Below are 21,482 nucleotides of genomic sequence, written 5' to 3'. Positions count from 1 at the left end.
TGTAAGTAACTAGACTGTTTTGTTACAAATTATATTGTTTTAGAGTGTACATTGTCATGAGCAGAACACAAGACTTGAAATGTGATGACCATGTTAAAAATCTGTAATATTACAAAATATTAGAAACATGCAACAATAAACACTGTTTATTTAGCAATTAAAAATAGAACAGAAAACACAAAATAACTCAAAACTAGTTTAATACTTGATCTACACATTTGATTTTACTGTTCAGTCAATAATAATACTTGCCGATTTCTTCAAATCTGTGAAATCATATTACAACTGTAATAACGCTTTAAGCCTCCAGATATAATCTAATGTAGAAGATTCTACTTTAGAACTGTAAGGCTGTTATGTTGTTGGTCATATTGCTCCACATTTCAAGCTATACAATATCTTCAGCACTTTAATTATGGAAATAGTGTCATATTGGAATACCTCTAGAAAATCATCAACACTTTCCTAAGAATCAGCACCATAACTGTTTTGTTTGTAAAGGTCATATCACGCTATTTAAGTATCATTTCCCTTTTTCAAAACCTCAAACAACACAGCTGGCAGCAAATACATTGATCATGTTACTTGTATTAAATGTAATAAAAATTAGGGAGTCCATCTGACTTTTATAGGCTTGAATGCCCAAATGTCAGGGTGACCCATGTGCTCCAAGTCTTTGTAAGGGGAAGTGGTCCACTGGAAGGCTGGCACCTGGTCCCAGGTTGGCCCACTCACTGCCATCATCCCATAATCTTGGAACATCTCATAAGAAGTCATCTGCACAATAATGCACACAATGAATAAGATAGGCAATAGCAAACAACATAATGCGACACGGTCAGTTGCACGTGAGGGAAACACACAGAAAGGATTTGTGCAGTATGATGAGAAAGTGAGGGTGAAGGCAAGAAACGTAATGAGAAAAATAAAAACCTTCATGTCTGTTCCCCCATGAGGTCTCTGCCTTAAGGCACCAAAGGGATATGTTCCATTAGCTGGGTTTAGGTCTGAACGGGCTGAAATTGCATTCTCCCCATTCGCAGGTGGGTCACAACCATCACATTTTGACAATGGGTCTTCTTTAAAGTTATTATACCTGTATTGACACACTTCATTTTATAAGTAAAATTATATTTTAGTCATCAGCCTATAAAAATATAAAATCTAAGGGGCTAAGGTTTGTTTGTACTATATATGTACTTCAATCTGCAACAATGAAAAAATGTGCATCACACATGCTTACCTCATAAGGCGGACCATTGAGTCCACATCTGTGACATCTGTCTGGTTTCTTCTGAAGATTTGAGCCCGAGGATTCTGGTCAAGAGAGAACCATGGACCAAACTTCTCAACCAGTTCACTGCAGCCACTGGCGTTGAATATGTCCACATAGTACCTACATATGATATGAGCATAATTTAACAAAAAAATGTTTATCAATGAACAAACAAATAAGTTTGCATAAAATATACTGTTCGCAAAATGGATACTTACGGTATGTTGTAACTTGCCCAGTATCCTTTCTCCATTAGTTCCTGAGTTTTATCAGCGTAAACAATGAGTCCCCTGCAGGAAAGAAATGTAAGCATTTACTTAAAGTGAATCAATTGTAATAGGGTTAAAAGTAATTTGCAACTATATGACATCAGTAAATGCTCTATACCTATAAAGTACCTTTATTCCAAAGTGCATTACAGTTGCTTCTTTTTCTCTCTCACTCACTCACACACACACACAATTCAATGAAAATACTTACGGAATCTGCTCCAACACAACAAAGAGCTCTTCTTTAATGTCAGTCTTTCCTGGGGTGAAGTGGTTATAGTCTACAATCATCCACTGGTTGTTATACCTACAAATCAAACATACACAAACACAATCATAATAATGTATACAGTGTTTATTACAAAACACTCAGCCCAATGGCCCCATTACAGCTGCATCATCCAACTGACTTCTCACCAATAATCCACGTCAGTTTAAAGTCAAGCAAAATATATTCTTATCACTAGGAATTTTAAGCAGAAGACAAAAAACAGCAGACAACAGAGGATTATTTATTTTTTTAAGTGTTGATACTCTTATTTAAAAAGTAACAAGAACCAATTTCCTTTGAGCATATGAAACTCACGTTCCACTGTTGTACGTGCTAAATATTTCTGCCCACTCTTTGCCGGTAGCAGCTAGTCGATTAGCCACGATGTTCCTCAGCCACTCCATGACGGTTCCTGTGGGCTGAACAAACTTCCAGAGTAAAGGATTACTGTTGCCAATGGTGGTTTCCAATGTAACCTGCAGACAAAAAACAGATTAGGAACAGAAAACCTAATGTAATAAAACACTAACACGTTTGAATTCTGAAATGCATTCCTTTAAATGTATAACACTCAATTCTGTTGTACTTAGAACTAAGAGTTCTCACCAGGCCACTACTTAGGATATAAAAGTCATCTCCGGAGAAGATAGACCCTGGGTAAGATGAAAAGGCCTGAGTTCCTCCAGGAAGAGGGCGATTGTCTGAGAAAATATCAAAAGCACAAAACATAATCAAACTGACTAGTGTTCATAGACACCATCAACAGAGCCAGTCCATTGCCGGGGCTTTTAAGTGTGGAAATATGAAAAATATATAGTTTAAAGGAAGAGTTGATATTCTGGTGAATATATTCACTTTTTGCTTAAAGTTACAAATTAAAATTATAAGATGAACACCATTATTGTGTATAGAAGGTAAATATGAAGTGATAGCCAGATGCAATATGTACAGCTGTTTGCCCAACTTTTTATGCTAAGCCATGCTAATGTGCTATAGTTTCATAATTACTTTATTGATGATATTGATGAACACATCAAGAAAACACTATTCCAAAATTTTTAACTATCTCAGTTCTACTGTTAATAAAAGGAAACTCTAGAACAGGCGCAATGATGAACAGAAGACACACTTGTGTCAGTGTACTACCTAAAGGAGAAACTTTATAGGCAAAGATGTATTTCTTCATGATGCGCAGCATTGACTGGTAGTTGTTCCAAGTGTCATGTGACACCAGCAGTTCCTTATTGTTTGGGAGCAGCTTAATGAGAGCAGAGCAGGAACCAGATCCAACAGGTCGAGTTTTGCTGGATTTGTTCAGAGCAGATTCTAAGTCCTCAAGATCCCCACCCAGTTGGAAAAGTCTGATTGGATAAAGTATCAGTGGAGAATTTGAAATAACAATTGTGACATCAGATTGAGAGAAGAAAAATGTTAATATCTTAAATCAATCAATCAATAAATAAAGATAATAAAGATAACCACTTACAAGAAGCCAAGTGGGTCTAAAGAAAACGTCCCTGTCGGAAATGACAGCTCACCATTGTAACTGTCCTCTAGGCCTTTCAACTGCAACAGTGCCAGTTGCACCTGATCAGAAAAAACACAATGTGAAACATATTTTCCCGTTTTAAAACCTGTTTCACTGTAATGGATTGCATTTATCTTATAAATGCTTATCAATTACCTGGTGCCAGTAAGGGGAACTTGGCTGCTTCTTTATTTGTTCCTGAACCCACTGCATGTTGGTTGCGATGAAATCCTTAAGACGCTCACAGTAACTGGTCTGACTCGAGAAGGGCCCACAGTAATTCATCAGAGTGTTGATCCAGTGCTTATAGATGAGCTAAAACATATCCAGTGTAAAGTGAATAAATAAAACTTTCAGTGACCTGAAGCCCATTGAAAACTACAGAGTGATAGAATGTAGATTTAGGCTGACCTGGGATGTGACTGCAGCCTCCACTGCACCAGCAGCATAAGCCTGGATACTGTCATTGTACTTATTGCTGGTAGTAATCTCCAAGAAGGACCAACTAAAAAGAGAGCATGTGTGAACCAGTGAAGAAAATGAAATGTTATTACTGTACAGGTTCAAGAGATTTTAAATTTAGGTTATTTGTTTTATATATCTGCAGCACTGAAACTATATAATTACTGATTATGCGCAGGTGCAGGAGTTAGCAGAGTGCTACATGGTGGTGGCACTAACCACTCCAGCGCCACTTCTCTCTCATAGTCCAGATTAATTGGTGACTCTAATTTTCCTGTAGGTGTGTATTTGAACCCCTCATCTAGCCCGATGACAGGCTCCAGGCCCCATTTGACCCTTGCCAGGATAAGTGGTTTGGATAATGGATTTTTGTGGGGTTTTGCATTTTTCCACTTCCTTTCTGAAAACCAAACATGGCCAGAAACTTGACATGGATTGAAGCTTGTGTATTGATTTGTCTTTATTCTCTACTTTATAATATGATAAAGCTCAGATATTATGTGGTGTTATTGTGTGATTTTAAAATGATTTTCTCAGTTTCTTTATTTACTTCAAGACCCACTAATCTGGGTAGCCTTTGGTTACCCATACAGTTCCTGTCACGAGTTTCATTTCTGCTGTCTGCTGATTAGGTTAAAGAGCTGAAGTGATTATACAAGTTAAGCAAACAACAGTAATTAAATCAAAACATTTGGATGAACAACTTCTTAGGCAATTTATCAATCCCAAACATTTTCTGGTTCCTGCATCTGAAGAGATGTCTTATTTTTTCCTTAGTTATGTAAATCTAAATGTAATATAATGGAATCTATATCACATTAGGCGTTGAAAAAATAAAAAGACAATATTTCGACCTTAAGACGTATTAACTGTAAACAGTTATTACGAATTGACTCATGGGTCAAGTAAATGTCAGCATTTATTTAACCCTAATTTATTTAAAATTTGTAAAGACAATGTTTTCCTGCAATTAGAAAATATTTTCGCATGTGAAAAACGTGTCAACATTTTTCAACTTACACTAATAACAAAGGCAAAAGCGGAAGAGCTAAAGTTAAACGACACATTAACGTTAACTCACCCTGATGTTTTAATGTCATCGCTGAAATTTGCCCAAGCTACAAAATCTTCTTGATATCCTTCCAGGACAGACAGCTGTCCGGTTTTTTTGTCAATGACAGCGCTTTGTATGTCAGCTCGCACACATAAAAAGCACAAACCGGTTAAAACATTTGTAACGATTGTAAAACTTCCAACAACAGACGACTTAATTGGCCGGGACGCCATGTTTGCACGAACAAGTCACATGACGTCGCTGATAAACGGTCACCTGAACATATATCGTCGTATGTTTTCAAAATAAAAGACTACTTCTTTAACCTATTTTGCGTTGCTCAATATGACCATTCATCACACAAACATGACACATGACCCTTTTTTTAAAATAATGAAAACAAATTTTATGTAAAAAAATGACAACAATTATGTTTCTTTAAGGTTGATCACTCCATACAAAAATGTGTGACGTAAGAAATGCAGAAGTTTAGTTGTTTTTCATCATAATTAAATTGACAGTAAACGTATCATAAGTTTTTCTTATTCTTATATCTTGTACCATTCCGGCCCATATTTCATTTACATTCCAGTTCAGACAGAAACACAGGAGAACTGGTTTGTCCAAATCCAGGGTGAGCAGCTCAGGGAACTCAGTCCTCTACGCCTCCTTCAGTTTCCATTGTTTCCAGAATTCCCTCCAAAACCTCTGCCTTTCTCTGCTTTTTAGCGGCCACTGACATGGAAAATGAATTAGATGTAAGAATATAATTAATAAATAATTGATTGCATATGAAGGAAAATATTCGGTATGTTTGGTAAAAATGTAATACTTTTACCGTGAAAATGTTCGGCTGTTTTCCGTCGTAGTGTCTCTACTGTTTCCTCAGCATCAGCCCACTCCAGCACAAGACGTCTCCCGTACAGATGTGTGCTGTGGCACAATGCAGCAAATGCTTTCTACAAAGGAAATAGAAGCGCAGGATTTCTAATTACAGCACAATATTTTATAGCATACTATAGTGTTTGCACAAGAAAACTTCTTATGCCATAACTATGGCTCTGATGCACCGATACTGAAACACTACTACTGTACAGATGTATTACCTAAAATAACACAAACCTTAGCATCCTGTTTGGTGAGGAAATCAACAAAACCAAAGCCTCTATGATTCCCTGAACCAGCTGCTTTCTTTGGAAGACGGACAGTCTTTAATTCTCCAAAGGTACTGAAAGGACAGAAGAATAAAATCATTGCATTAGTAAATCAACTTTCTCCACTCAATAGAGTAAATAGAAAACAGCCGTGTGTACATAGCTACCAGAAGAGTTCTCGAATTTCTCTGACAGTGGCCTGGAAGGGAACGTTTCGCACAAGGATCTTTGATCCTCTTTGCTTCTTCTCGACTTGCTTCTTCTTGTGCAAAACCTGAGTAGTTCTGAACACAGGGGAAAACATTGGAAGAGTAGGGACAAAATTAGTGAAGATTACCTGCCAAACTGCAACTTTTAAAATGTTATATTATATTTGTTTGGTGATATTGAATATATTTTTATCAATAACTAAAAATGTTCATGACCATTTCAGCCAATTATAATTCAAATATTTTGTATTTTATATCAGCCAGACATGGCAGGTAGATTCCCTCTGTGGAGTTTCATGTTTAAGGGAAACTGTGATGCTTGGAGCAGATGTAGATGCCTAAACAAATTAGCTACTTCCTGTATCATTACTACTTTATGTTTAAAGACACTTGAACCTTTTTTCAAAATAGATTCGTGTTTCCAGACATGTCCTTGTGAATTCAATAATAAAACACAACTTAATAATCACAATTCACAGCAAATCTCCTTTGCACATCTTACCTTGTGGCTCTCTCAGATATCCTCAGCTCTAACTGGTGATCATCCACAATGCAGTGCTGGTGAAGGTTTGAGAGAGATAATACACATTAGCTAAGAAACAAGATGTGGAGGTTTTTCAAAGTTTTTATGAGGAACTGGTAATGCTACCTGTAGCTGCCTCAGGGCCTTCTGTGCTCCTTCTGCTGTCTGATACTGGAGAAAACCATAGCCCATGGACAATAGCTTGCCTGGAAGTTAAAACAACAAGCATGACAACAATACTGGACATATATAGAGAAATATTTGCTTCTAACAGAACACAATGTTTTTAAAGAAACAGTGCGTGGGATGAAACTAGCAGCACTCTTTATCTGTAATCAGATTTTTGATGACAATATAATAGCACAGCTGATTAAGTGTCTTTTGCGAGTTTACTTTCATTTGTAGTTTGTCTCACTATCTAGTCAAAACTTCACTAATTTGTGACAGGAGCTCTAGAAAATGCGTATAATCAATGAAATAACTGAAATAAGTTTGGCATATCTATACATCTACAAAACTAAATATTTTCTCAACCACGAAGTGCAACAATCATGGATTAACAATAACAGCTTAGTTTTTATTATAAGTTCAACAATAAAAAAGTAGCCAATGAAGTGATGCTCAGAAAAGCTCTCCCCAATGAAACCCATATAAAATATATATATATATATAGAGAAGGAGAGAGAGAGAGAGAGAGAGAGAGAGATAGATATAGATATAGATATAGATATAGATATATAGATATAGATATAGATAGATAGATAGATACCAGTTTTATCTTTCTTTTTGGAGATGGTGCAGGATTTGACCTTGCCACATTTGGAGAATGTCTGCGACAAATAAAGAAAAAAATATTAAATAACATAAAGTCTGTAATCAAATCTTAATATCTGCAAAAATATATTAATAATAACTGAAGGTATAACTGAATATATGAATTGACCTACCTCTTGGAGTTTCTCCTCTGTCGTGCTGAAATTAAGATTCTTAAGGAAGAGTGTGGAACCTGGTGCAGATTCCTCCTCCTCTTCTTCTTCTTCTTCTTCCTGCACCTCCTCCTTCCTTTCCTCTTTCACTTTAACCGCTTTGTCTAATAATTGTTCGAATACAAATTCTGTTTATTCATATTATCCCCTTTATGTCAAAAAATGCTAAACTTTAAAAAAATGTCTTAAGTTTAGAAACATTTGATTGATTTTACCTAGTTCTGGATTGGCTGCCACAAACACCCCAGCAGGTGCCCACTCCAAATACAGCGGGACATGATGGAACTAGGGTTTTCGGTGACAAATACAAGTCATTACTGTCCCCAATCAATGCATACTATATGGCTGACTATTGAAGGTGAACAGTTACACACACCTTACTATAAGCCAGTCTTGTGAAGGCTCGTTTTGCTTCAGTTGGCTCCAGGAACTCGACAATAGCAGTGAGCCCTGAAGGTGGCAGCAGCACTCGGCCCATTGAGCCCTGAGATGAAAAGAGCGTCTCTAGCTCTGACACAATCACACCAGCTGGAAGGTTTTTCACCAGGATCACAGTTGTACTCCTCTCTGCTGCTGCCTGGAATAAGATGTAACCAGATTAAGCATTTATAGAATTTAGCTTTAAGTGAAGAGGAGTTTCTAATAAACTTACTTGACTAAAGGAATCTAGACTGACTCCATTGTCGAGCAGGAACTGTCGAGTCTCTTGGACAATCTCCGTCTCTCCTAGAGCCATCCTCACTGCCACACTTCCATTTGATTCCTGCAGAACATTGAAGGGACCACAGACAAATGCTCAATCTATATCATGCTTCAAAATTAACATGGTGCTGTGGCTGAAAAATACACTTACTATCTATTTAAATAGAATGACCAAAACACTATAATGCATTTAAGTACAAATCCACCACTCACTATGACCTCAACAATTAACACATACTAGAATTATCAACTTTTTGATAGTTTCAACTTAGAAACTGACAAAATTATAACCTTCTAAAAGGAATTTGTGGTTGTACTGCTGTAACTAAAGACATGGCCAGTGAGTGTATGTTGGGGGAGACGAACAGGATGTTATGTCACTTACATGGTCAAGGACTCGGCTCTTTGTCGTGTTGTATTTTTCAGCAATGGCATCTGCCACAGCACTCGTGCCGAGAAACAGCGAGTTCCAGTTATGTGAACTGGAAAGAACAAGAAAGATGGAGTGTAAACTTACAGAAAAACACAAAAAAAGCAGAGTATTAATAAGATCATACATACCTGGAACTTGAAGCTTTGTTTTTAGCATCTTTTTGCCGTTTGTAAGAGGAAGATCCAGGACCACCAGCATCTGCGGATTCAGTCTTTTCCTTCTTCACAGTGGAGGGAAGCAAGTGAAGCATCCTGCCCTAAATTAATTAAAAAGGATTACCAACAATTCACCTTTTAAATCAAGATGCACAACTAAGCTGAGAGATCAATAAACACATCTTTTGTATGGTGCAGCCATATATGATACTGTACAAAGCACAGACATAACTTGAATATCAGTGAGAGTTCAAATACCTGAAATATATGTCCATCCAGCTGAGCCAGAGCTGTGACGGCATTCTCTGGTATCATGTAGGTTACAAAAGCAAATCCTTTAGGTCTCTTGGTTAAGTTGTCAATTGGGAAGAGCACCTCAGATAAAGGACCTATAAAGATCAAGTCATATTAAACACGGACAGGAGTAAATGTACAAAGTGAATATTCAAAGCTTGTGTATATGTTTTATACTTACCATGTTTAGAAAACAGCTCTTTGACCTCTTCCTCTGTGCAGGTGTAAGGAAGGTTTCTGATGAATAGTCGACCAGATTCGGCCACGTCTTCCTCCTCCTCATCCTCTTTGGGCTTTCTGGTGAAATTTCTGTCAATTTCTTTGGCTTTTCTGTCCCTCTTCCCCTTACCCCCAGTGGCATCGACACGGAAGACCTCAATGTAACGCCCACCTGAAAGCAAAGAGAGAAAGCACGTTTTTTTTTAACTGAGACAACTATTACATACAGTGGTGCAGGGAGATAAGGAGAAACCACATATAACAGCTTTAAGCTCCTTAATATATTTTATTTTACTCTACTGTGGTTATCTTAGAAGTTACAAAATAAAAATGGTTTCAGAGGAGCCAAAAGAAGATTGCTCCTAACATATACTGGAATTAGAATAAAACTCATGTTACCTATGTAGTCTTTAGTCTTCTTCAAGGCCTTTTCCACCTCTTCTTCAGAGTGCAAGTCCACATATACATAACCTATAACACACAAAGGAAACATGATTATACACGGGCCAGTCAACAGTTTATACAGACATACACAGTGCATATAGGTGATTGAGGTATCACATAAATTGTATAATATACAGCACACAGAGCCTATAAAATATTGTTAGCATACAGTATGCTGAGAAAAAGACCTGAAGCACACATTAAAATGCTTTCCTCAACATACCTGTCCTATTTCCACTTTCGTTCTTTCCTATCCTGATTGCCGCAGGCTTAAGTGGAGTCATAAACTCTCGAATTTGTTGCTAGTGATGACATAAAAAAATTAGCTTGATGTCACAAATACAGTGAACTAGCACAATATCAACAAAGCACATCTGAAATCACTAATCTCTTGTTTGCTCACCTCTTTAACAGTGAACGGGGCTCCTCTTAGCTTCACAGTGAACTCTGTCACCGACTCTGTCTGCAACAAACACACGGCACCCCCATGTGTTACCCCATTACAAATACAAACTAAAAAAATTTACATGGTGTACAAGACAGTCATTTTTTAAAGTATACATTTCTCTTAGAACAGTCACCTCTTGTTTCCCAGTTTTCTTTACTTTGCTTTGTTTTTCGTCCTCCGACAAAGTTGAAGTTTTGGTCTTAGTGATGCCGTCTCTGTCTCCACTCTCATAAGCACTATCTGTGGGCTGCACAGGACTATTACCCTCATCATTACGACCTTCACCATCATCTTTCCCTTCACTCTCCTCTAGGGTGCCCACTGTCTGTGCCACCTTGGAGCGCAGGTACTCCATATCTGACAAGCCAGACTTCAGTGCTTCTTTAATGGCACCTGCAAGCAATAACATGCCAGTATAATTTAAACCAATCGTACAATGTTATTTATTTTATTATGTTTGAGATTCTTTTATTTTGTGTTACATACATAAATTCATCACATTTCAGGAGCTGCACCTTTTAAAAGGATAAATAGATCTGGAGGCTAAAGTGAAAAAACTACTGCTCCCTAAATGACACAGTAAATTCAAACTTTTTCCAGTACTACTACTGAACTAGTGAACATTTTATGACATTGGGTACCATGAAAAAGTCAAATGTACTAGGATAAAGTGCCTGGTTCATGGCAAATGTATACACATTACCATTTTCTCCCCAGACTCTCACACAGCCAAGACTAAATCAGAAAACAGCTTCCATCCACCCACATTAAGAAGGACCAACTATTACCAACCTTTATCTTCATCACATTCTTCTTCCTCATCTTCATCTTCTGACTCATCTGAGTCAAAGTTAAGATAATCATCTGATGCAGGCTTCCTCTTTGTCTTGCTTTGACTCTCTGTGAGTCCACTGTCAGGATCAGCTGTTTGCTGCAGAGTGTCATTTGCCCATGTTGGCACTTGGCTTCGATTCTGATGTACAGACAGAAACTCCTTGAACCCCTGGTCCTCATCCAGCTAAAATTAGAAAAGAATGTCAAAAAAATTAACACAAACTCAGTAACTATTTTATTAAAGAATAACCAAAAAAGAATATGATCCATAAACATTTTTAGGTTTTATACTCCAAACATTTCAGATCTCCTGTAATTGACATTTAATAGCAGATACCACAATCGAGCCACTGAGGTTGCATGTACTTACGTTTTCTAGAGTAGCTTTGGTTTCCTTTTTCTGCTTCTTTTTCTGGAGACACAAACAAACATCTTCTTTTCCCAAAGACACAACACTACAAAACGTGTTCTATTCTAAATCAACTGAATATGTTATGAATATTTACACAGCATCAGAAGAAAGAAAAATGTTGTGAGCAGTTTGTAATAATTAGTTTTTGATAGGGTTTAATAAAACCATAGTAAACTGGAGCGTGGTGCTTTGTTGTTTTTTCTCTCCAGACTTAAAGCTGGCTCTTCCATGTCATTGCTCCCCAGTGTCACACCCAGATGTTTTGACATTGCAGGTACCTTTTTGTTGTCAGAGTCAGGAGGAGTAGAGACTTTGCCCTGGCCTGAGCTCTGAGTGTGTTTGCTCCAGGCTCGGGCTTTACTGGGGTCTCCAAACGCTTTACACATCTCCACCTAGAATTAATCACAACCACAGATTCACATAAAGAGAAAATAGCGATAATGTCCACAACAGAGGCGAGGACCGAACCCACACCGTGACTCTGGATGTGTCCACGAAGCTCTTGTTGAAATGTTTCAGAGCTCTATTCGCATCTTCCTCGGCTTTGAAACCCACGAAGCCGAACTTGCGGAACTTGCCGTCCTTGGTGAACTTCAGAGCGCAGTCCGTTACGGTGCCAAAGGCAGCAAACATGGACCTGAACCGGTCCTCCTTCATCTGCACATAAAATAAACAAAAACACATTTTCATTTGGACTCAAACAAAATACAACTTTTATTATCTGCTGATAATCGAAGGAGTCTCTTACCCCGTTAGGGAGGTTTTTAACGATGAGTCTCGACATTGTTTTTACCTGTAATTCCCCTTATACAGTATGAGCTCGTGTTTTAAATAATTGTCAACAGACGAGCATGGACTTCTCTCTAAGTCGCCATATTGGCCAACAGGACATTCTTCTTCGTCTTAGTTTTGGCACCGGTTGGTTCCAATAGCGCCCTCCTCTGTACGAGTGACTTATTTAGTATTTTTAGTTATTTTTTTAATAACATAATCATGTTGATGATGCAGCATGGTGGAGGAATGGTTATTGTAGCGTCTCACAGCTAGAGCTAGAGCACAGCTACTCCAGTTTCCTCCCACAGTTCAAAGACATGCATGTTAGGTTAATTGGAGACTCTGAATTTCCTGTAGGTATGAATAGTTGTCTGTCTGTGTATGTCTCCCTGTGTTCGCCCTGAGATAGACTGGTGACCTGTCCAGTGTGTACCCTGCCCTGACCCCCTTACAATGACATACTACAACAACAATATGAGTTAAACAGTAGTGAGGGACTTTCTTGCTTAGCTGTTGTTTGCTGGATTGGAAATGCAGCAGCAGATTTGTAGAAGAATGGGGAAAACACCAGAATGTTGTCCTACTAAACACGTATCCAGTCATACAGTTCATTACAGCATTTGACATTGCTCCACTTTAAATCTTAAAACAAACCATCCGATTTAACTCATTAAAAGTTTAAAAGTTTTTTTCTCCTCTGTGAAATACTCTGGGGCCTGTGAGCGCAGTGATAGAGTATTGGGTTGGGATGCAGAAGGCTGGGGGTGGGAATCCCACCCCACCAGGTGTGGTCCTGCCCAGCCACCAAGGGTCAACTTGGTGCCAGTCCCAAGCGATGATAAAAAAAGGAAGGGATGTGGCCTCCGATGTAAAAACACATGCCAAATCAATGTGTGGAACACGTTCCACTGTCGTGACAGTGATGGGACAAGCCAAAAGCCACTGAGCTTTTTTTTACTGTATATATTTGGCAGTTTTGGTTAATTATTTAAGCTAGGAATTTAAGTATGACCTTAATTTAGACTATCATGCATTGTTGTAAAGTAGATGCCAAGTGTGTGTGTGTGTGTGTGTGTGTGTGTGTGTGTGTGTGTGTGTGTGTGTGTGTGTGTGTGGTTGAATGAGTGTCCTTTGAGTACTGATAAAGTAGAAAAGTACTATTATGCGTATAATATATACTTTTATTATTTTCTATTCTACCATATAAGTGCAGACCATAGACCATTTAACAAGAGTTAAGTTGTAAGATAACCTCAAAAGCAACCTTTACTGACCTAATTTTTAAATGCTTCATTTGCAAGCAGCTTAAAGTACATTTCTTATCCCAAACAATTGTCGTTATGCACAGTTACCAACCTGAAATTCTGTTATATTGCAGCTTAAAATATGTTATGTAAGTGTTGTTGTGCACTCGTGACTCAGGCAGCTGATTCAAAAAGAAATCTCTAACAAGTTGCATTAGCAAAAACCAGTGCCAGGGCGACTGTGGTACAGGAAGGTAGAGCGGTCGTCCACCAGTCCCACAGTTGTTGGTTTGATCCTCGGCTCCTCCGGTCACATGTCGAAGTGTCCTTGAGCAAGACACTGAACCCCAACTTAATTGTTCCCGGTGAGTGTTAGCCAGCTGTATAGCAGCTCCCTCATCAATGTGCGAATGGGTGAATGAGAAGCAGAGTAAAGTGCTTTGAGTGCCAATAGGAGAGTCAATAGAAAAGTGCTAAATAAGTGCAGAGCACTTACCATTTGCCATCATTTTTCCTGTTGAGTGAAACAAGTAATTAAAGTCAGCCATTGCACTGAACACGGTCACTGGAGGAGACAGCAGAGACAGTGTTCAACTCAGATAAGCTTTATTTGATTTTTATCCCCTCTTGAAATACAACGTGTTTACTCAACTGTTTTAGCAGCTGGAAACCAAATAAATTCCAATGAAATATAGAAATCTAATCTAGTCACACTTTCCTCTTCTGTACTGTACTTAGTTTCAAAGTTATGCCTATTATAGGAGTTCAACCTTTGAGCCAATACCATTGCTCCCATTAGGATTAAAGCCACCCTCTTTGCTTGGTTATACCTTTAAGTACAAACTCAAACAATTTTACTTAGAAACATTTTTTCTTAAATATATTTTTGGAACTGACAACATTTACAGAGCAGACTACAATAATGCTGTTTCTTCTCTTAATCTGATCTAAACTTCTATGGTAAATTTTATGGTACTTCTGAGTTTTATTTATTACAATATATCTATTATATCTATTATTTAGTTATTTTATGATAATCACACTGCACACAAGATACTGTGTGCAGCCTTTTCTCCTTTCCCAAACTTCAATGATTACATTGTTCTCCAGGTCAAATGGTACTAAAAAGTAAGACCGCTAATTAAAAATGTAATATCAAGCAGCCAAAATAGCACAAACTATGACAAAAGTAATTTGCTATAAAACACTTTTAATAAATTGAAATTTTCTCACAAATCTCAGTAGATTACCACTTATAAAACCAATATTTCTCAAACCAAAATATCATACATTAAGATCACTTTGATTTATGTTTTTGGGCTAAAGGCACCATCATTTACAGTATTATTGCTAAGAATGCTACATTTTCTATTGTGAAAATTGATCTATTGCGGTGTGTTTGTGTGTGTTGACATTTCTGTGGCATAAAAATTGTAAGACATATAAAACATTTAACTGCTCGACCACTGAGTCATGAGTAACATCTCATATAGACGTTGATAACAGCTTTGTCCCTGCTCCATCAGTACTGCAGGTCTTTCTGTTGTTTGATGACTGGAAGTCATTATGAATTTCAAGGAAGGTCTTGTTCTTGGTTTCAGGAACAACAAGAGCAATGTATATTGCTGCTAAGGAGGAGATAGCCAAGAACACCAGAAAACAGTATTGCTGCAGCCCAATCTGTGAGAATAAAACACAAGAGTCTCACTCTTCCAAACAACTGTAATTTTAAATCTTGTTCCAAAGTTTACTAGGTGGACAAAGATCATGTGAATCAGTTTAGAGACCTACCACAATAAAAGGAAAGACCAGGCCGATGAAGAAGAAGCTGAACCAGTTCACGGACCCTGCGATCATGTACGCTGCTGGACGCGTGGTTTGTGTGAATAATTCAGTGTTCAAGATGTTAGTTATGCCTCCTTTACAGATGAAGAGACCAAATCACTGTTAGTTATAACCATGGTGTCATACCAGCAGCTGGGGAAAGAATTAGATGGATGACAAAGTTATTAAAAAGTCAGCAACTGTACCTGGTCCTAAGCCAAAACTCAGAATAAAAGCAAAAACACATGCCATGCTCAAATATGGAACAGCTGGGCTGGAATTCTGCAAAAAGAGATATATCACAACAGAAGTGAACACAAAATAGGAATAGGAGTAGCAATGCAGCAGTAATTATACATCGGTTGCACACTGTGTATGCATTGATCTTGAGGGTAATTACCTGAAAACTGAGCGTGAGCGTGAATAAAATGCAGCAGATGCTCATCAGTGTGTATCCCCCTGTGATAAGCACTTTTCTTCCCAGACTTTCAATGAGCATACCCTGTGAGACACATGGGATATCACAAGACCAAAAGAATCTTCAGGCTAACACTCAGTTTTACTCTGACCTTTCATGGAAGATTGTCAAGTTTGTTCTGTCAAATCCTGTCCCACAGTATTTTAAAACTTCTGAGTTTTAGTGTTAACATTAAACTAATACTTACACATGTTAAAGCTGTGATGCATTCGCACGCACCAGTCCCGACAGTTGCATAGGGTATTTTATCGTGGGGAATACCAGCCTGTTTGAACACATAATCTGCATAGAAATAAATCTGTGGGAAATACAGAGAAGATAATGGAATTAATCATTAAGAACACATGTTGTAATGTCTTTCAGAAGTCATTATTGTTGATTTTCAGTGTTTAAACTTGCTGATGAACAGAATCGGTTTCAGATTCTTTGTGTACATACAGCATTGATGCCATTCAGCTGCTGCGTAGCATTGAGAAAAATGATGGTGAGAAGTTGCCAGCGTACACTGCGATCAGCCAAGAGCTCCCAGGGTTTTTTGGCCTGGACACCAACTAAATTATTCTTCTCTTTTTCAATATCTTCCTGTTCACTGTCACAGTGAGCTATACCATGCAGTTGCTTCAGAGCTGGACACAGGAAAACACATGATGATTACTGTTTGCATCTAATCAGGTTACAGGGTACGTTTTTTGAGAATCTTACCAAAATATTTTCTGTCATGCCAGTTTGTTTTTATATCACTATGACGATGCCAGAAAGAGATCGCATGTTTAACTACAGAGCCATGAAAATAATGCCTCTGCCTCTGGTGATTTCATGGTAGGGGAGGGAAACCTCACCCTTCTAATTGACGCTAAATGAATCTGTGCAGGCCAATGATAAAAATCATACCAATTTTGGAATAAAAGTTAATGCTGTAGCACTGTGAATTTACCTTTCTTACATCCCTCACTGTCCCCTTTGTCAATGAGCAGGTAACGTGGGCTCTCCGGGAACCAGGGCAGGATCAGGAGCTGTAGGAAAGCTGGGATACATGTGGTAGAGAGCAGGATGGGCCAGTACTCTTCTTTGCCCAGGATCTCTCTGTCATATCACACAGAAATACGTTTTTTGACTGATAAAGAACATTTAACATGTGCAGAGATTCTGGTGAAAGAGTACAAAGTAATGTTTAAGGATGTTCAAATATATCCAGTATTTACTTGAGACCAATCACTTGTCCAGTCAAGATCCCACCAGTGATGAAAATTGAGGTTCCCATTCCCATGGCGCCACGAAATGCAGTCGGAGCTATTTCCCCCAAATACAGTGGTTGAACACAGATGGCAATGCCTATCAAAATAAAACCCGATAATTCTGCATGTCAGAAATTCAACATTTTCAACAAAATATTCCTAAAAATGTAACGGTCTCTTGTGTGTTTATCTCTACAAACGATAAAATGATCTCTTAAAATGCATTCTTACCTGCATTTATTCCAATAAGAAGACGACCAATGATGAGTAATTCAAATACTCCTGTGGGGTAACTCAGGCCCATCAACAGTGCAGCCGTTATTGCAAATATATTATTGGCCAAAAGTGTCCCTTTCCTGGGAAAACAACCACAAGGTACATTTTTATCACAGAAAACAAAAGTCAATGCAATCATTTTGCAAGTGTGTACTTTTGTCCATACCTCCCCAGCTTCACAGACAGCGTCCCACCGATAGTTACTCCTATGAATCCTCCTAAGGTGAACATAGATACAATCGTGGACCAGAGAAGAGTGAGAGCACCTCCTGATATGTCAGTTTGATAACGCTCCCTCCAGGTTTGGTTGATGAAATTTTGCACGTACTGAAGATTAAAAAAACGGAACAACACAAAATAGACATTCAGCAGGAGAAATAAAAATTGATAATCGCTCATTTAAACGATTAGGAAATTTAATTGTGCATGAAAAATATCACTACCAGACATCACAATTTTTGAGATTTTCTGGTTAGCAGTAATGGAAAATGTGATTTATGTCTAAATACCACTGAGCATAATTTGTTAGGTTTGTAACTTAAGTGTAAAAGTCTTCACTCATCTATGTATAAATATTGTGCAACATTATCACAACTGTTAGCAAATAAAAGATGTGTAGTGTAGTGTTAAATCTAGTGAAAGCCTGGGTTATCACCATTGTCGGTGCATTGATGACAGATACATTATATCCATACTGAAAGGTCCCCCCTATGCAAGCAGCACAAACAGCCAGCACAAGTGATTTGTTTGGAAGCTGCAAATGAAACAGAGGGAAAGATGAGTTTTCAAAACAAACATGTTCACAGCTACATCTCACTGGGCCCACAGACCCAGCTTCAATCTCTTAAATCAAACCCTAACTCATCCACATACCTTTGACCCCTTTGTAGCTTTGGTTTCTTTAATAAGAAGAGGTTGGTATTCTTCCATAAATTCGTTTGGCATATTGTCGCTGATGTTGTTTTCCAATAGCCTACTGTGCCTCGTTTGTGCGCAGAGGACGAGAAGACGAGTTTATTCCATGGAGGATACAATCCGTCAGTTGTTATAAAGTAACCACGCGGTGCACAGAATTATTTCGTGTTTGTCAAGATTTCACGGCATTGCAGCTGCATCAAAAGGCTAAATGCGGAACGTTTTCATTTTTCCAGGGGACAGTAGGTCACTCAAATGAGTAAAAATCTGACTTACACGCTTGGAGATGTTACAGCGCAAAATGGACAGTAGCCTATAGGCTTTTAGCTTATGTAAAATGTACATTTATGTACATGTACATTTAGGCTTATTCAGCTCAGATATGAGCATCCGATGGTTCAAAACAGCCGTGAAGGAGGCGGGGAGTCGAGGTGACTGCTGATGAAAGTCCGGGACAGTAGATCATGTGTTTACTCTGTGTTACAGCCAGAGAAAAGTTACACAAATTACCCTTTACACAAGGGTAATTTGTGTTGGTACATATGACAATATTTCAAATCACATTTTTATAAGCCACAAACCTAAAATGTCCTGAAAGTGTCATATAGGCCTGTTGCATAGTTAGTGTGAGTCATGCACATGCTTTGTGATTGACCCGCACCCCCTTCTGCAGCTGAGAACAGTCATGCAGTAAAGTGATGTGAAGATGTGCAGCAAGCTGCAGTCCGAAAGAACACTTTATTAAGAAGAGTAAAGCCAATGGTCAAGACTCATGAAGTGCACCATACACAGGGCTGATGAAATTCTTTTATTTTAGGGCTTTGTTGAGGGGTTTCTGCCGAACGGACCCATTTCATCCGGGCTCGGAACCTTAATGGCTCTACCCATTGAGCCACTTAGAACCTGAAACCATTTTTTAAATATAAAGATTATTATTTTATTATTGAGGCAGTAATCAAAGTTTTTTTTTTTCACAGCCTGCCCAAGGCAAAATTTGCTTTTAGAGCAATTCAAGAACGAATTCAATTTAAACATATAGTACAATGAGACTGCAGGATATTATGGAAGTGTGTCTGTATTGTAAAGTATGCTTTCAGTGCATTGTTTCAATGATAATTTGGAGCATGCTTAAAAAAATATAGGCTGCCATACATAAAATGAAAAGTTTAGAATTTACAATATAAGTACATATTTTACTAGAGCATATTTATAGAAAGTGTAGCCAACTATGTTACAACTAATTTAAATGCAATTAAAGCATTTAAAAATGGTAGAGTGGGACAACAGTATTCATATTTGCATTATTTTCAAACAGTATATATTTTTGCATTATTTACAAATAGCCCTAAATATATGATCGTATTACACTTAATATGTGGATCTCAAACATAATCACAGAAAACAAGCTAACATTCAAAAAATATGGAATAATATAGAAAGCACATTTCCAGTTTAACTGTCTCAAAAGCTAAATGGCTTCATTAATTGTTTTTCTGAAAAGCAGTGAGTAACTATTTGGATAACTATTAAGGAAAAACTGATGCTAGTTGACAGCATATAAATAAATAATTAAATTTGTCACTGTTGAGATTGTAATTTTTTTTAAAAAAGTGTGACTTTCACTCACGGTTCTCTCATTGGTTCCAGAAAAAAACATTTTACATGGATGAAGGTCTACTGTACTGCCATGTCCAACTTTAATTCCCTAAATAGCCCTAAACACATGTTTCAAACTTAATTCAGCAGACATATCACAAGTCAGGGTAAATATTTTTTAAACTTACCTCTTTCTTTGATTCCACAGATCCCTCACTAATGTTCATTTCGGAAGCTGCGATAAAACGACTTTTAAAGAAACCATTTATAATGGATGTTCCACTTTGGTTCAAGCGCCTACATAATAGCAGCCTATTGTAAGGTGCAGTATGTGAGCTCAGCTCCAGGAGGAGACTCATTAACTTCCTAAATCACATTCCTGCATGGCACTGAGGCTTGCCTTTGGGTAACAGAGGGATTACTGACCTAAATATGGAATTAATGTTGACCCTTTGTTGTCTATAATGAATAGGACACTTGATTTGTCTTGATGCTTTTGGACAATTGCAGTGAAGTCAGTTCTAAATAGCTTCCAGTTTGTGAAATCCAGTGATTCATCATGCACATGCCTACAGGCTGTGTGTAATCGCCTGGGCCATGGGCACTGTAGACTACTAAAGGAGAGTCAGTGAGATTTATAAAACTGCCTTAAAATAGTATGTTCAGCAGCATTAGATAGCACCTATGTATGGCGATTGGCCTTATCATATGCAACACAGTTTGTCAAATGAGCTCAAAGTGTAAAATGACTACAAAATTACTCTACTCAAAAAACTCTATAAAACATCTTCAACATTATTCAGTCACCACCAAACACACAATTTTTCAACAGCATTTGCTCTAAACATATAAATCCTTAAGCTTTACGAGGCATGCTTTTCTGCACACATGACCCGAAGAGTTTAATTATTTACCAGCCAAAAACTTTTAATCCAGCTGAAAGCTCATGCCTCCATTCAGCCATTTGAGCCTCAAAGTGAAAATCAACTCCAGAACTGAATTATTCTTAATAATATCCAGTTTAGTTTTAGAAGTAGCAGTGTATCATGTTCACACACAGTAGCAGCTATAGAAGCCTAGACCCAAACAAAACCCATTTTGATCAACAAAAATGTTACCAGACTGAATTATATTTGGTTATATTTCAGTTACTTAAAACATTCAAATGGGTTTATATATATATATATATATACTGTAAATATTTCTATATACTTTTCACAATAATGAACCTTTTCCACCTTTTGTTATATTACAGCTTCATCTTAAAATGGCTAAAATTCATTATTTTTCTCAGACTGGGGTGAAGGTTCATCTTTCAACATGAAAACAACCCTAAGCACACAGCCAAGATAACAAAGGAGTAGCTATGGGACAACTCTGTCAATGTCCTTGAGTGGCCGAGCCAGAGCCCAGACTTGAACCAGATTGAACATTTCTGAAAACATCTGAAAATGGCTGTGCACCGAA

At 37.8% G+C, this 21,482-nt stretch overlaps 3 protein-coding genes across 4 annotated transcripts; all 3 read right to left on the bottom strand.

The window, feature by feature from the left end:
• Positions 1–131: 131 nt before the first annotated feature.
• plbd2 (phospholipase B domain containing 2) lies at positions 132–5,125 on the bottom strand. The gene is made up of 12 exons (XM_067520492.1): positions 4,888–5,125; positions 3,756–3,849; positions 3,501–3,659; positions 3,303–3,403; positions 2,963–3,177; positions 2,423–2,517; positions 2,132–2,292; positions 1,757–1,852; positions 1,495–1,566; positions 1,244–1,396; positions 934–1,096; positions 132–777 (listed from the first exon to the last, which is right to left on the bottom strand). The coding sequence occupies exons 1-12, from the start codon at positions 5,091–5,093 to the stop codon at positions 607–609; spliced, it is 1,686 nt and encodes a 561-aa protein (XP_067376593.1). The 5' UTR covers positions 5,094–5,125; the 3' UTR covers positions 132–606.
• Positions 5,126–5,245: 120 nt separating this feature from the next.
• Positions 5,246–12,565, bottom strand: rbm19 (RNA binding motif protein 19). Its single transcript, XM_067520491.1, has 24 exons — positions 12,422–12,565; positions 12,148–12,330; positions 11,952–12,065; positions 11,632–11,673; positions 11,220–11,445; positions 10,561–10,820; positions 10,383–10,442; positions 10,203–10,281; positions 9,935–10,006; positions 9,498–9,707; positions 9,281–9,411; positions 8,996–9,123; positions 8,820–8,916; positions 8,385–8,495; positions 8,109–8,309; positions 7,948–8,017; positions 7,694–7,836; positions 7,516–7,576; positions 6,873–6,952; positions 6,726–6,781; positions 6,182–6,298; positions 5,983–6,088; positions 5,699–5,819; positions 5,246–5,595 (listed from the first exon to the last, which is right to left on the bottom strand). Exons 1-24 carry the CDS (start codon positions 12,455–12,457, stop codon positions 5,513–5,515), a joined length of 2,787 nt encoding a protein of 928 aa, XP_067376592.1. The 5' UTR covers positions 12,458–12,565; the 3' UTR covers positions 5,246–5,512.
• A 1,758-nt stretch (positions 12,566–14,323) lies between these two features.
• On the bottom strand, positions 14,324–20,343 carry slc2a11b (solute carrier family 2 member 11b). 2 transcript variants are annotated; one of them, XM_067521443.1, is made up of 12 exons: positions 20,204–20,343; positions 18,160–18,258; positions 17,671–17,831; positions 17,460–17,584; positions 17,196–17,325; positions 16,928–17,076; positions 16,432–16,619; positions 16,181–16,291; positions 15,916–16,017; positions 15,722–15,797; positions 15,483–15,610; positions 14,324–15,371 (listed from the first exon to the last, which is right to left on the bottom strand). In XM_067521443.1, exons 1-12 carry the CDS (start codon positions 20,240–20,242, stop codon positions 15,177–15,179), a joined length of 1,503 nt encoding a protein of 500 aa, XP_067377544.1. In that variant the 5' UTR covers positions 20,243–20,343; the 3' UTR covers positions 14,324–15,176. The 2 variants fall into 2 exon arrangements, with proteins under 2 accessions (XP_067377544.1, XP_067377543.1); XM_067521442.1 differs by lacking the exon at positions 20,204–20,343 and adding an exon at positions 18,378–19,037.
• Positions 20,344–21,482: the final 1,139 nt, after the last annotated feature.

The sequence above is a fragment of the Channa argus genome, chromosome 11 (genome assembly GCF_033026475.1).
Source record: "Channa argus isolate prfri chromosome 11, Channa argus male v1.0, whole genome shotgun sequence".
Taxonomy (NCBI): Eukaryota; Metazoa; Chordata; class Actinopteri; order Anabantiformes; family Channidae; genus Channa; species Channa argus.
This window is presented reverse-complemented; position numbering and strand designations above follow the sequence as displayed.